Below are 15,481 nucleotides of genomic sequence, written 5' to 3'. Positions count from 1 at the left end.
ATTTCCACCTTAACGTTGAAGAGTCCTTCACCATATGTCCCCATAATTTTCTTGTTTTTTTTTCTTGTTGTTTAAATATCTGTACATCATATTTCAACCAAACTCTTCTTTTCCCAAAACACACCTTCTTCTTCCCTCTTCTTAATGTCATTACTCCCACAAACACTTCATAATCTCCACTGCCACCTGGAAAAATTCTCTATATCCAGAATAGCAAATAAGATAAAGCCATTATTTTTTTCCAAAAAGTAGAATTTTGAGAGTGAATATCAGTTAAATACATAATGATGATACAAATATCAAATCCTTGGGGACTGATGCAAGAATACATGGAAAGAGAGAGTACAGACAGATGAAAGGTTAGACCAGTGATATATAAGGAAATATTTGTAATAAAGGATACATTAAAATCAAAGGAGAAAAGTATTAAGTAATAATATTGTATAAGCTCTTTCAGAAATTGGTAAAAAAAAGTGAATCCAAAATCTCACTTCACATTCTACACAAAGATAAACAACAGGTATAGAACAATTTTTTAATAAAAATTGAAATATCTTAGAAATGAGATTTAAAGTTTAGAAATGACAGTGTAGTCAGATTTGAGAATATTAAAATGTTTAATAATATGAAAACTAATAATCCAAATCAAAGACAAAAGACTGGAAAGTTTGGATGGTGGGTAATAAAGACCCAGAAAATATGAATGGGGGTAATACAAATATTATAAAAATTTGTTTTTGAAAACTGATAAGAGAATCGAAAAGACAAAGTGGGAAATATTGATACTGACAAGCGAATTAAAAAATAACATATCATCTATACAGAAATAGAAAAAAAAATTCAAATTTACTAGCAATTCCAAAACCACAAACGAAAATGTATTATTTTCATATCAAGTGAGTAGCAATTTAAAATTTGTTTGTGCAAATTGCTGCAGGCAGTACACTGAAGCTGATACTCTTGGGCTTTATTTTTTCTGATAGCATTGAAATTGCTATTGCTTTAAGCTATTAAAAAACATAAATACATATTGTTACAATTTCTAGAGCAATGACAGTGTTCTTACACTCTGCCATAGTATTTCTATTTCTTGAAATTTTTTCCTTCAGGAAAGGGTCTCAAGTTTGAGGGAATGAAATGGCTTCTCATAGAAAAATTCAAATTATAATATCAAATAACTCAAAGCAGCCTTAATACCTATAAGGACAGAAGTTACTAAACAATCGTATGTCCACCAATTTAAACATTTTGTAAACATTAAAATTGATAATTATGAAAGAAGTTTATTAAGATATAATAATATGTTAAGCAAACAAAAAGGTCATAAAATTGTTCATATACACTATTTTTTTGAATACACAGAAAATATTACAAGAAAGCAATTAGTATAATAATCATGTTATCCTTGGGGGAATGTGAAGATTTCTTTTCCCTTATACTTTATAATTCTTTTCAAATTTTTATCTAAGTAAAAATAACCAATGATAAATAAATTTTAGAGTAATGTCAAACACTGGGAAGATCCCCTGGAGTAAGAAGTGGCAACGCACTCCAGTCTATAAAGCTGATTTTCTATCATTAAATAAATGATGTTTTTTCCTTGTGGGGGAACTGCCTGATTTTCTGTCATTAAATAAATGATGTTTCTTCCTTGTGGGGGAACTGCCTGATGGCATAGCATGGTAATCTAGCACATTGGGCTTTCACTTCCTTGAGTATTTCTGGATTTGTCTTACCATCTCTAAGTGATAGTTAAGGTACAATTTGTATCTCTATATTATGTATGCATACCCTGAAACACCTGGAGCCGTGGTTTGTACATAACGAAAGTAAATGCTGGCTAAAATAAATTCAGGTGGATGCAGAATTTCTCAACCAAACTTTGAAATCTGTGGAAGAGACACTTCTTGAATCCTGCTTTTCTTCAATCAATGTCTTAACCCATTGAAGAAAACAGAGTGTTGACTTCTTGGTACCTTTATGGTCACATAGTTTTCAGCCTCAAGACCTAGCCTCCTCCAGTCTCTGTAGGGAGGCCAGCATACTTCTGGTGGAAATAGATCCTGTTTACTTAAGTCTGGTGCTCTGAGCATTTACCTCCCAGGGATGTTTTAATTTGAACCCTGCAAGGTGGCGCTAGTGGTAAAGAATCTGCCTGCCAAGGCAGGAGACAGGAAACACAGGAGACTCAGGTTCGAACCCTGGGTCAGGAAGATCCCCTAGAGTAGGAAGTGGCAACCCACTCCAGTATTCTTGCCTGGAAAATCCCATAGACGGAAGAGCTTGGCAGGCTACAGCCCATGGGGTCGCACAGAATAAGACACAACTCAAGTGACTTACTGCGCTGAACAAGGAACATCCGAATGGGGTGTGTGTGTATCCACATGAGTTTCTGTGTTCTTAGCAATGCTTAATGAATTTGGTTCAGAAACTTGTGATACCTTATTGAAGTTATGGTTCATTCAATTTTCCTCTTTATTAGTTAATGTGGACTGTTCACAGGTAAAGTCTGTGCCCACGGTTTACCTTTATACTATCACTTAACCTGAGTTCTTGATGCTAAATAAATGAATGTTGAAAATAGCTCATATCCAAATTCTGTGGCCTTTAATTATTCAATTTGCCTTTTGTTGACATACTGCAGTTGAAGGAATAGTACTGACCTCCTACTGCTGCTGCTGGGTCGCTTAAGTCAGGTCCAACTCTGTGTGACTCCATGGATTGTAGCCCACCAGGCTCCCCTGTCCATAGGGATTCTCCAGGCAAGAATATTGGAGTGGGTTGCCACGCCCTCCTCCAGGGACTCTTCCTGACCCAGGGATAGAACCCATGTCTCTTACATCTCCAGCATTAGTAGGTGGGGTCTTTACCACTAGTACCACCTGGTACTACCTTTACCACCATCCCAGTGAGCTCCTATTTCACTCTAAAACTTTCTAGATGTGAACTTGGGCAAGTTATTTCTCTAATGAATCTGAATATCTCATCTGTGGAATGGGGCTGCTATTCGTGCATAACTTGAAGGATTGCTCAAATGATTAAAAGGAATATAGTTTATAAACATTCAGAATAATAATGGTCACATAGTTTTCTTATTAAAACTAAGACATTACAAAGCTAGAGATAATTCATTTTTATATAAAGTAATTTGATTCCTTATGGTAATGATTATTTTTCATTAGTTAATTAAATTATGAAAATATGTTGAATTTAACAACATGTTGCTGCCCTACTCCAGGATTGCTAGTAAATTTTCAGGTATATTGAGGCATTTTTATTACAGTAACACTCTCCTGCACACTTTGGAATGTGAACTCTGTAAGCAGGAAGAGTCTGATACCTAACAGGCATTCAAATATCGTTGAAAGGATGAAATAAGCAACATCCCTGTGTTCATGTAGGTTTGTCTTTAAAAACAATAAAATATTATTAGCCATCATTTGGTAAATATAATTTTCTAGGCACCCTACTAAATATTAATATACTAATCCATCTCAATATTTAAATGACTTCTATGAACAGATTATTAGGATACTTAAAATGAAAAACTCTTGCCTATTATTTGAATACCTAGGTTTATAGTTAGTTATTTCATTGTAAATAAAAATTACTATAGTTTTTTCCATTGGCACATTGAACATTTTCAGTGGTTTTTTTGGTTTGTGTTTTAAATTGGGGGTATAGTTGCTTTACAGTTTTGTGTTGTGTTAGTTTCTGTTGTACAAAGAAATGGATCAGCTATATGTATACATATATTCCCTCCCTCTTGGACTTCCCTCTCAACCTGGCTCCCGTCCCACCCATCTGGATCAGCAGAGAGAGCTGAACTGAACTTTCTGTGCTTTGTAGCTGTTCCCAGTAGCTGTCTGTTTTATCCATGGCAGTGTATATATGTCAGTCCTAATCTCCCAGTTCACCATGCCTTCCTGCCCATGCCCGTGTCCACACTTCATTCCCTACACTCTCTATTACTGCCCTGCAGATATGTTCATCTGTACCATTTCTGTAGTTTCCTCAGATATGCATTAAATATATGATATTTGTTTCTTTATTTCTGACCTAATTATAAGCCTCAGCAGAATATTACTTTATGGGATTTAAAGAAATATAACTATGCATGCTACTGTTCTTAATTTGCATGTTATAGGAATTTAAAATTAGCTGTGTTTAGATTTGTTTTGAATGTTTAGTTTGCTGGGTAGTGCACCTATTTTTGTGAAGCTGCAACTTATGCCTTTCCTTTTCTAGCCCCATATTATTAAGAATTATGAATGATCAACTGATGTTTTTGGAACGAGCATTTACTGATCCTTTAGGATTACCAGACAGGCCTTTCTATAGGTAAGGATAAAAATATGGCTCTTCATTTAAAAAATTTTTTTCTTATTATTTGCATTGTGGCAATAATGTATTTGATTTCTTACAAACGAAAAATTCCAAAACATATGTAGTAAATGGTAAATATTATTTATTTATATAAAATGATTACTAAAGGTTTTTATTATCTTTTTTGTTTGTTTCTGTATATAAAAGAGTGTATGCTCATTGTAGGAAATTTAGAAGACTGAGGAAGTCAGAAGTAGAAAATAAAAATCTCTGCTTTGGTATACATAAACTTTAGCCCCTTCTTATTTTATTTTAAATGTGTATTTATGCATGTACATAGGAGAAGGCAATGGCACCCCACTCCAGTACTCTTGCCTGGAAAATCCTATGGACAGGGGAGCCTGGTAGGCTGCAGTCCATGGGGTCACTAAGAGTCGGACACGACTGAGCGACTTCACTTTCCCTTTCCACTTTCATGCATTGGAGAAGGAAATGGCAACCCACTCCAGTGTTCTTGCCTGGAGAATCCCAGGGATGGAGGAGCCTGGTGGGCTGCCATCTATGGGGTCGCACAGAGTCGGACATGACTGAAGCGACTTAGCAGCAGCAGCAGCATATACATAAGGCATAATAAATATATACTTATTTACAATGTTGATACTCAGTTTTTCCCCTAATTTTTGATAATTATTAATTATTTCTGATAACCATCAACTGTCCCCAGGTTGATCTTACTAAGAATTCAGAAAGAATTAGATCATTGACCAGCCAGAAACGATCCCATCTTTGTGTGCAGGGATTATTTGTGAAGAATTGGAATTGAGACCAAGGGTGTCATCCAGACGGAGTGAATGGTCTCCCCCTGGCGGCAGCACTGTGCCCCTTTCCTTCTTTGCCTTTTAATTGTGGAACTTGTCCTTCTCTTCCGGGGTTATTATACACGCTTCCCTCATAGCTCAGTTGGTAAAGAATCCGCCTGCAATGCAGGAGGCCCCGGTTCAATCCCTGGGTTGGGAAGATCTGCTGGAGAAGGGCTAGGCTACTCACTCCAGTATTCTTGGGCTTCTCTTGTGGCTCAGCTGGAAGAAGATCCCCTGGAGACGGGAAAGGCTACCCACTCCAGTATTCTGGCCTGGAGAATTCCATGGGCTGCATAGTCCATGGAGGGGGATTGCCAAGAGTTGGACACAACTGAATGACCTTTGCTTTCACTTTCACTAGCTCCTTCAGTAAAACAGCACCTTCTTCCAAGGGCATGTTGAATGTTACGAAACTGTTTTTAATCATTCTGGCTTGATGCTGGGTATTGCAGCATGACTTCTTCTTTAAGTAGGAGAAAAGCATAGTGACAGGTTGCCGTTACTGTTGTTAGTCACTAAGTCGTGTCCAACTCTTTGCAGCCCCATAGTCTCCTCTGTCCACAGATTTTCCAGGCAAGAATATGGAGTGGGTTGCCATGCCCTCCTCCGAGGGATCTTCCCAACCCAGGGATTGAACCCACGTATCCTGAAATGGCAGGCGGATGCTTGACCTCTGAGCCACCAGGGAGGCCCATACAGTAATTGATTGTCTGGGTCACAAATGAGACCCTATTGTGCTGCATTTCAGAAGATAGAATGGTATTTTGAAGTCATCACTTCTTTACAGTATACACTAAGACTCATCATTTCATCTCCCAGACCTCAATTTCCTCCTCTTTAAGATGCTAATATCAATTTTGTAGAATTTATTTTCAAGAATTAGAAAACTTATGGTGGTTTACTCACTAAGTCATGTCTGACTCTTGCGACCCCATGGACTGTAGCCTGCCAGGCTCCTCTGTCAGTGGCATTTCCCAGGCAAGAATACTGGAGTGGATTGCCATTTCCTTCTCCAGGGGATCTTCCGGACCCAGGGATCAAACCCGGGGCTGCTATGTTGCAGGCAGTCTCCTGCATTGCAGGCAGATTCTTTAGCACTGAGCCACCAGGGAAACCCTTTAGAAAAATTATAGGTTAATAATTTAATGCCAAGTGTGATACATAGTAGGTTACAAGCTGCTGTTGCTATCATTGTCATCATTTTTGTTGCTCTGAGCCACTTTAAGTCATTGTCTAAAGTCAAAATATAGTTAATTACCACATACTTCATAGTCTTTGGAGATTGAACTTGGAAGTCTAGTTGACAAGTGGCAATTAGAATTATACAATCCATGAATTGTACAGTGCCCTTGTTTTTTTCCCTTATATATGTAATTTGAGCAACTGATAGCAAACTGTTTCTATCAACAGGCATATCATCTATGCTCCAAGCAGCCACAACAAGTACATGGGGGAGTCATTCCCAGGGATCTACGATGCTCTCTTTGATATTGAAAACAGAGTGGACCCATCCAAGGCCTGGGAAGAAGTGAAAAGACAGATTTCTATTGCAGCCTTCACCGTGCAGGCTGCAGCAGGGACTCTGAGAGAAGTCGCCTAAGAAATTTCTTTGTAAAATGCATACTGAATTGGAATGATGAATCAGAAAGAATCATGTTGGATGTATTGATAAACTGAAAAGTAAAGTTGTGTACATATGTATACATAGGTATAGACAGATACATATATCTACCTTGGTGTTTCTTTTCTTCTTCTTATAGATCAATAAGAAAGATGGATATTTTTCTTCTAAAATTATAGAAAGTTATTCTGAGGTTGAACTAAATGATGAAAATAAGTGCCTAAAATTTTAATACACTTAGGTGGCGTTATCAGAGAATCATGTCTCCTTCAACACTTTCAGATCTATTCCTGTCACTGCACATGTAGAAAGCATCAGTTTGTTACAGAACACAGGGGAAAATCCACAGGGCTTCTTCAAGCCCGGGCCCTCTGTCTGCCTGGCCTCCCAGGGCTGAGAGGATTGCTGTATTCGATCAGTAGTTGGGCAACTCTGGTCTAGTCACCCTGAAGGTAAATGTTTTGTTTTATTATTGTTATTTAGTCGCTAAGTTATGTCTGACTCTTAGCAACCCCATGGATTTTAGCCCACCAAGTTCCTCTGTCCATGAGATTTCCCTGGCAGGAATACTTCACTGGATTGCCATTTTCTTCTCCAGCAGATCTTCCCAACCTAGGGCTCAAACCCGTGTCTTCTGTGTCTCTTGCATTGGCAGGTGGATTCTTCACTGCTGAGACACTAGGGAAGCCCTGAAGGTAAATATGTGTGCTTAGTCACTCAGTCATGTCCAACTCTTTGCAACAGGAGCCTGCCAGGCTCCTCTGTCCATGGGGATTCTCCAGGGAAGAATATTGGAATGGGTTGCCATGCCCTCCTCGAGGGGATCTTCCCAATCTTCCTGCATTGTTGGTAGATTCTTTACTGTCTGAGCCACCAGGGAAATCCGAAGGTAAATATATAGTCCCTCTATAAAATAAGGGATAATTGTTTTTTTAAAACAGTTAGCAAATATGTTGTTTATACCAAAGGATATATGTAACATATATATACAGTGCAAAGTAAGCATTTGTAAACCTCCTCCAATAACCAGGTTAAGAAAAGGAACATTACCAACATCTTTGGATCGCCCATATACTGCTGACCATATGCCTTCCCCTTCTTTCAGAGATACTCAATTTCTTGAATTTTATGCTTTTACCATACATTGCTTTATTCCATACATGTGTTTGACTTTGTGTATTTTTAGAATTTTTGAAAATAAAATTGTACCCCATATATTTCACTATAACTTGTTTTATTCACCCTTGACATTTCATTCGTCCATGTATTATTGTGGCTGTAGGTCATCAGACTTCACTGACATAGAGTGCTCCCTTGCATGGATATCCATTAAATGCATTCAGTCAAGGCAGAGAAACCACACAGAAATGTAAACAAGTAAAGTTAACATAAAGAATGATTAATTATAATAGCACTGGGAGCTGCGAAGTATTGTCTAGTATAAGGTAAATAGAGGCTGAAAGAATGTAAGAACTACAGATACACAAAACAATCACTGTTCTTGGGTTGAGGACTGCAGGAAGAGATAGCTGTTGCCTTAAATAAATTAGGTCATTGTATAAATCAGAAAGATTTCAGCTTGTGTTTAAACCTACGATAACCTAATCTTCTTTAAAAGTATAGTATAATACCATAAGAATAGTGTAGTCTGAAACTTCTACAAAAGGGCTAAAGAATACAATTCACATTATCCAGAAGATAAAGATCCTCACTGGTGGACATTAGGATACTAAGTACAGTCGCCAGTGAGTTCTCTCTTATAAAGCAAACAGCCTAGCTGACTTTACTTTTTGTCTAAAACTATCACATGAAAATGTTTATAATGCTCATTTATTGATATGGAGCTGGAGATAGTGGGGTCCAGTCCATTCTGTCTTCCTGAGACAACTTTAAATTGTTCTGTCAACTGAGGGTTTGAAAATAAGGTATCTCCCATGTAACAAATGGTTTGTCTAACTCCATCACTTTGGTGACAAAGGTCCCTATAGTCAAAACTATGGTTTTTCCAGTAGTCATGTACAGATGTGACCATAAAGAAGGACCATAAAGAGGGTTCAGGATGGGGAACACATGTATACCTGTGGCGGATTCATTTTGATATTTGGCAAAACTAATACAATTATGTACAGTTTAAAAATAAAATAAAATTAATTAAAAATAAATAAATAAAAGAAAAAAAAAAAAAGAAGGCTGGACCATAAAGAAGGCTGAATGCCAAAGAATTGATGCTTTCCAATTGAGTTGCTGGAAAAGACTCTAGAGAGTCCCTTAGATTACAAGGAGATAACACCAGTCAAGCCTAAAGGAAATCAACCTTGGATATTCTTTAGAAGGACTGATGCTGAAGCTCCAATACTTTGACCACCTGATGTGAAGAGCTGATTTATTGGAAAGGACCCTGATGCTGGGAAAGATTGAAAGCAAAAGGAGAAAGGGAGAGTAGAGGATGAGATGGTTGGATAATATCACTAACTCGATATGAATGTGAGGAAACTCCAGAAGATGGTGGAGGACAGGGAAGCCTGATGTGCTGTAGTCCATAGGGTCCCAAAGAGTCAGACACGACTTAGTGACTGAACAATAATAATGTCTAACAGGGTAGCCACATTTAGGTTTCAGTCACTTGAAATGTGACTAGTCTGAAATAAACTGAGTTGTTACTATAAAATGCATGCTGCACGTCAAAAACTTAGTATAAAAAAAGAATGTAAAACAGTTCATTGGTGTTTTCAATATTATGTTTTAATGATAATTTTTGAATATATTGTTGAAATTCATTTCAAATATTTTAAATACTTTTCATAATGTGGACACTATTCATAATGTGGACACTAAGAATTACTTTAAAAATACATATGTGACTGATTTTATTTCCAGAACATTATTATTATATAATTCTAAATCTTTTTTTGCATTGAGCATTTCAGTTGCATTTTACTAAATCTTGGATTAATTTAAGCGTGTTTCCAAAAATTGTTTTGTGTTTTCCTTCATCTAACTGTATAATGGGGCTTCCCAGGAGGCAATAGTGGTGTAGAACTCGCCTGCTAATGCAGGGGACATAGGAGACGCGGGTTCAGTCCCTGGGTCGGGAGGATACCCTGGAGCAGAGCACAGCAATCCACTCTAGTATTCTTGCCTGGAGAATCCCCATGGACAGAGAAGCCTGGCGGGCTACAGTCCGTGGGGTCTCAGAGAAGGACACAACTGAAGCGACTCACACACAACTGTGTGGTATGTTTTCTGGGGGACAAGGCTGACTATCTTGTTTGGTTCACCTGTATGGTGGGTGTAGGCAAAGATAAACTGGATGACTGAGTTGAATCAATAGGGAACACAGGTAGTGAAATGCAATACTTCATATATCTTTAACATGTTTAATTTATAGATGTACCTTTAAATAAATTTTAGCTAGTTTAAAGTGAAAGTGAAAGTGAAGTCGCTCAGTTGTATCCGACTCTTTGCCACCCCATGGACTGTAGCCTACCAGGCTCCTCCGTCCATGGGATTTTCCAGGCAATAGTACTGGAGTGGGTTGCCATTTCCTTCTGCAGCTAGTTTAAACAAATATTTAAACTTGCTGATTGACAGCTCTGAAAAGTGAAAGTGTTAGTTGCTCAGTCCACTCCAGCTCTGCTAGTCCATGGGCTGTAGCCTGCCAGGTGCCTCCATCCATGGGATTTTTCCAGGCAAGAATACTGGAGTGGATTGCCATTTCCTTCTCCAGGGGATCTTCCTGACCCAGGGATTGAACCTGGGTCTCCTGCCTTGCAGACTGATTCTTTACAGTCTGAGCCACGAGGGACAGCACTGAGTTATATGTAAATCAAAACCTCTGTAACAAAAAAGAGACAAAAGATTATGCTGTCCTCTGAGAAACACAAATAGGGCATACTTAGTCCATTTTAGAAGAGATTACTTCTCTTACATTACATTTACTTCGTTTCATAAGGGATAATTTGTTACCTGGAACTGATTAGCATTTGTAAAAAATTTATTAATTGGCTGCATTGAGTCTTAGTTGTTCTGTGGAATGTGGGATCTTAGTTTCCCAACTAGGGATCCTCTGGTTGGAAGGTGGATTCTTAACCAGTGGACCACCAGCGAAGTCCCTGATTCATATTTTAACTTGTGGTCTTGAGGCTTTAAAATATGAAATGCAAACGGATCGGTAAAACTCAAAAAAATCCTGGGCATTTAAAAAAGAGGGAATGTAATGCAAGGAATTGGTTATACTGTGAAATAAGAGGGGACAATAGAAACAAGAGATAGTGGAACCACACAGAGATTAGCATTAGCAAGAAAGCCATCACCAAACTAGGCTGTGGAGATAGGGTGGTAATGATATTAATTATCCTTAGAGTCAGAATCAGAGTCAGTTCCAGGCTGGAACCATGAAGGAGATGGTGCCTGAGGTGGAGAGGAAGAGAAGAAATAACAGCAACTTCTCTCTTTCTCTTACCCTCTAATGTCCTTCCAGAGCCTGCTGGAAACAGGCTGTAGTGTCTGGCTACCTGAGATAAAGAACAAAGTATGGAGAAGATGTGCAAAGATTCTGAACACATTCAAGTCCCAGCACTGACAGTTTATTCTTTGGGGCACTCAACATCTATTTTCCTCCTACTATGCATTTCTTAAAAAAATTTTTTTCCTAATTTTACTTACCTATTTTTGGTTGCACTGAGTCTTCATTGCTGCATGGGCTTTTCTCTGTTTGTGGCAAGTGGGGGCTACTCAGCATTTTGGTGCACAGGCTACTCATTGCTGTGACTTCTCTTGTTTCAGAACACAAGCTCTAGGCATATAGTCAGTAGTTGCAGCATGCGGGCTTAGTAGTTGTGGCTCCTGGGTTCTAGAGCTTGGGCTCAGTAGTTGTGGTATATGGGCTTTAGTCACTCTGAGACATGTGGAATCTTCAAGGATCCATCAACCTGTGTCCCCTGCATTGGAAGGTTGATTCTTATCCACTGCACCACCACGGCAGTCTCCACCATGTATTTGTTATACAATTGCACAAATTAAAAAAAAAAAGAAAAAAAAAAAACAGTGATGCAGTATTTTAATTGAATAATATTAAGGATTTTTGTTCAGTTACTCAGTTGTGTCTGACTCTTTGTGACCCCATGGACTGCAGCACAACAGGCTTCCCTGTCCTTTACTATCTGTTGGAGTTTTCTCAAACTCATGTCCATTGACTTGGTAATGCCATCCAAACATCTCCTCTTCTGTTGTCCCCTTCTCCTGCCTCCAGCACCAGGGTATTTTCTAATGAGTCAGCTCTTTGCATAAGGTGACCAAAATACTGGACCTTCAGCTTTAGCATCAGTCCCTTCAATGAATATTCAAGGTTGATTTCCTTTAGGATGGACTGGTTTGATCTCCTTGCTGCCAAGGGACTCTCGAGAGTCTTCTCCAGTACCACAGTTCAAAAGCATCAGTTCTTCAGCACTCAGCCTTTATGTTCCAACTCTCACATTAGATCCATATCAGATCTAATCCCTGAATCTATTTGTCACTTCCACTGTATAATCATGAAGGATTTGATTTATGTCATACCTGAATGGCCTAGTGGTTTTCCCTACTTTCTTCAATTTAAGTCTGAATTTGGCAATAAGGAGTTCATGATCTGAGCCACAGTCAGCTCCAGTCTTGTTTTTGCTGACTGTATAGAGCTTCTCCATCTTTAGCTGCAAAGAATATAATCAATCTGATTTTGGTATTGACCATCTGGTGATGTCCATATGTAGAGTCATCTGTTGTATTGTTGGAAGATGGTAGAAGACCAGTGTTTTATCTTGGCAAAACTCTGTTAGCCTTTCCCCTGCTTCATTTTGTACTCCAAGGTCAGACTTAACTGTTACTCCAGGTGTCTCTTGACTTCCTACTTTTGCATTCCAGTCCCCTATGATGAAAAGGACATCTTTTTTGTGTGTGTTAGTTCTAGAAGGTCTTGTAGGTCATCATAGAACCATTCAACCTCATCTTCTTCAGCATTAGTGGTTGGGGCATAGACTTGGATTACTGTGCTATTGAATGGTTTGCCTTGGAAACAGAGATCATTCTGTTGTTTTGAGATTGCATCCAAGTACTGCCTTTTGGACTCTTCTGTTGACTATGATGGCTACTCCATTTCTTCTAAGAGATTCTTACCTACTGTAGTAGATACAATGGTCATCTGAATTAAATTTGCCCATTCAAGTCCCTTTTAGTTCACTGATTCCTACAATGTCAATGTTCGCTTTTGCCATCTCCTGTTTGACCACTTCCAATGTACCTTGGTTCATGGACCTAACATTCCACGTTTCTCTGCAGTGTTCTTCTTTACAGCATAGGACTTTACTTTCACCACCAGACACATCCACAACTGGGCTTCATTTCCGTTTTGACTCAGCCTCTTCATTTGCTCTGGAGTTCCTTCTCCACTCCTCTCCAGTAGCATATTGGACACCTACTGACCTGAAGGGTTCATTTTTCAGTGTTATATCTTTTTGCCTTTTCATGAATGGATACAGATGATGTCGATGTCATATACAATGTAATATTACTCAGCCATAGAAAAGAACAAAATGCCATTTTCAGCAACATGGATGGACCTGGATATTGTCAGGAAAAGGAAGGAAAGAAGTCAGAAAAAAAAGGAAAAATACCATATGACATTACTTATATGTGGAATCTTAAGAAAATGGTAGAAATGAAGTTATTTTAAAAAGAGATGCACGTGTAGAAAACAAATTTATGATTAGCAACTTAGAAGAAGGGGCAGAAAAATTGAGAGATTGACTTATATCCATTATAATATATAGAATAGATAATAAATTTGTATGCAGGTCAGGAAGCAACAGTTAGAATTGGACATGGAACAACAGACTGGTTCCAAATAGGAAAATGAGTACGTCAAGGCTGTATATTGTCACCCTGCTTATTTAACTTCTATACAGAGTACATCATGAGAAACACTGGGCTGGAAGAAGCACAAGCTGGAATCAAGATTGCTGGGAGAAATATCAATAATCTCAGATATACAGATGACACCACCCTTATGGCAGAAAGTGAAGAGGAACTAAAAAGCCTTTTGATGAAGGTGAAAGAGGAGAGTGAAAAACTTGGCTTAAAACTCAACATTCAGAAAGTGAAGATCATGGCATCTGGTCCCATCACTTCATGGGAAATAGATGGGGAAACAGTGGAAACAGTGTCAGACTTTATTTTGGGGGGCTCCAAAATCACTGCAGATGGTGACTGCAGCCATGAAATTAAAAGACGCTTACTCTTGGAAGGAAAGTTATGACCAACCTAGGTAGCATATTGAAAAGCAGAGACATTACTTTGCCAACAAAGGTCCATCTAATCAAGGCTATGGTTTTTCCTGTGGTCGTGTATGGATGTAGAGTTGGACTGTGAAGAATGCTGAGCACCGTAGAATTGATGCTTTTGAACTGTGGTGTTGGAGAAGACTCTTGAGAGTCCCTTGGACTGCAAGGAGATCCAACCAGTCCATTCTGAAGGAGATAAGCCCTGGGATTTCTTTGGAAGGAATGATGCTAAAGCTGAAACTCCAGTACTTTGGCCACCTCATGTGAAGAGTAACTCATTGGAAAAGACTCTGATGCTGGGAGGGATTGGGGGCAGGAGGAGAAGGGGACGACAGAGGATGAGATGGCTGGATGGCATCACTGACTTGATGGACGCAAGTCTGAGTGAACTCCAGGAGTTGGTGATGGACAGGGAGGCCTGGTGTGCTGCAATTCATGGGATTGCAGCGAGTCGGACATGACTGATCGACTGAACTGAACTGAAGGGCCCATTGTATCACACAGGGAACTCTACTCATTACTCTCTATTGATATATATGGGAAAATTTTCCTTAAAAAACAGTGGCTATATGTATATGTGTAAGTGACTCACTTTGCTATATACCTCAAACTAAAACAACATTGGAAATCAATGATATTTCAATAAAAATTTTAAAGTAAATAAAGAAATTTTCATGTCTACTCTCCTTCCTTGAGTGAAGCACTATGACCCATCTTGGGTTAAAGTAAGAAAGTGTTTTTGAAGGCTAGAATGAAAACACAGTAAAAAAAGAAAGCCTTAAGAGATAGCTGCCCATACTTAACAGTCAATATCATATTTCTTCCTCAAATTGTCTAGGACTTTTTTAGTCAATCATACTTCACTTTCACTTTTCACTTTGATGCATTGGAGAAGGATATGCAACCCACTCCAATGTTCTTGCCTGGAGAATCCCCGGGACGGGGAGCCTGGTGGGCTGCCGTCTATGGGGTCGCACAGAGTCAGACATGACTGAAGTGACTTAGCAGCATAGTATAAAACTATGATGTAATCACTAATTTTGCAACAAACTATCAATCTTTCTATTCTTGAATGAGTGGGAATGAAATCATATGCAGGTAGGGAAGAAAAGGGACAGTTTTAGAAAGCAGTCATTAACAGCTATTGTGTGTGCAGTTATAGACAGAAAAAAGGCAATAGTGTGTAACCAAATATGCACATACAAAACAAACAAAAAAACCCAAATCTTAGAGGAAAGAATTTCATGGAGGACTGAATGAAAAGAATAAAATTTGAGAGAAATTCAGTTCAGATGAGGTTGAGAATAGTCATCGTCACCAAAGAGCAGAAGGTTATAAGGACCAGAGCAGTGGTGTTATTA

General features: G+C 38.6%; 1 protein-coding gene across 2 annotated transcripts in view; it reads left to right on the top strand.

Moving 5' to 3' along the window:
* FOLH1 (folate hydrolase 1) overlaps positions 1-8,029 on the top strand; it is a 72,505-nt gene extending 64,476 nt beyond the window's left edge. For both annotated transcript variants that reach the window (XM_061406012.1, XM_061406011.1), the window contains exons 18-19: positions 4,249-4,341; positions 6,597-8,029. In XM_061406012.1, coding sequence (XP_061261996.1) covers positions 4,249-4,341; positions 6,597-6,786 — 283 coding nt within the window. In that variant the 3' untranslated portion in view covers positions 6,787-8,029. The remainder of the gene's footprint in view (positions 1-4,248; positions 4,342-6,596) is intronic.
* Positions 8,030-15,481: the final 7,452 nt, after the last annotated feature.

The sequence above is a fragment of the Bos javanicus genome, chromosome 29, assembly GCF_032452875.1.
Source record: "Bos javanicus breed banteng chromosome 29, ARS-OSU_banteng_1.0, whole genome shotgun sequence".
NCBI classification, from domain to species: domain Eukaryota; kingdom Metazoa; phylum Chordata; class Mammalia; order Artiodactyla; family Bovidae; genus Bos; species Bos javanicus.
This window is presented reverse-complemented; position numbering and strand designations above follow the sequence as displayed.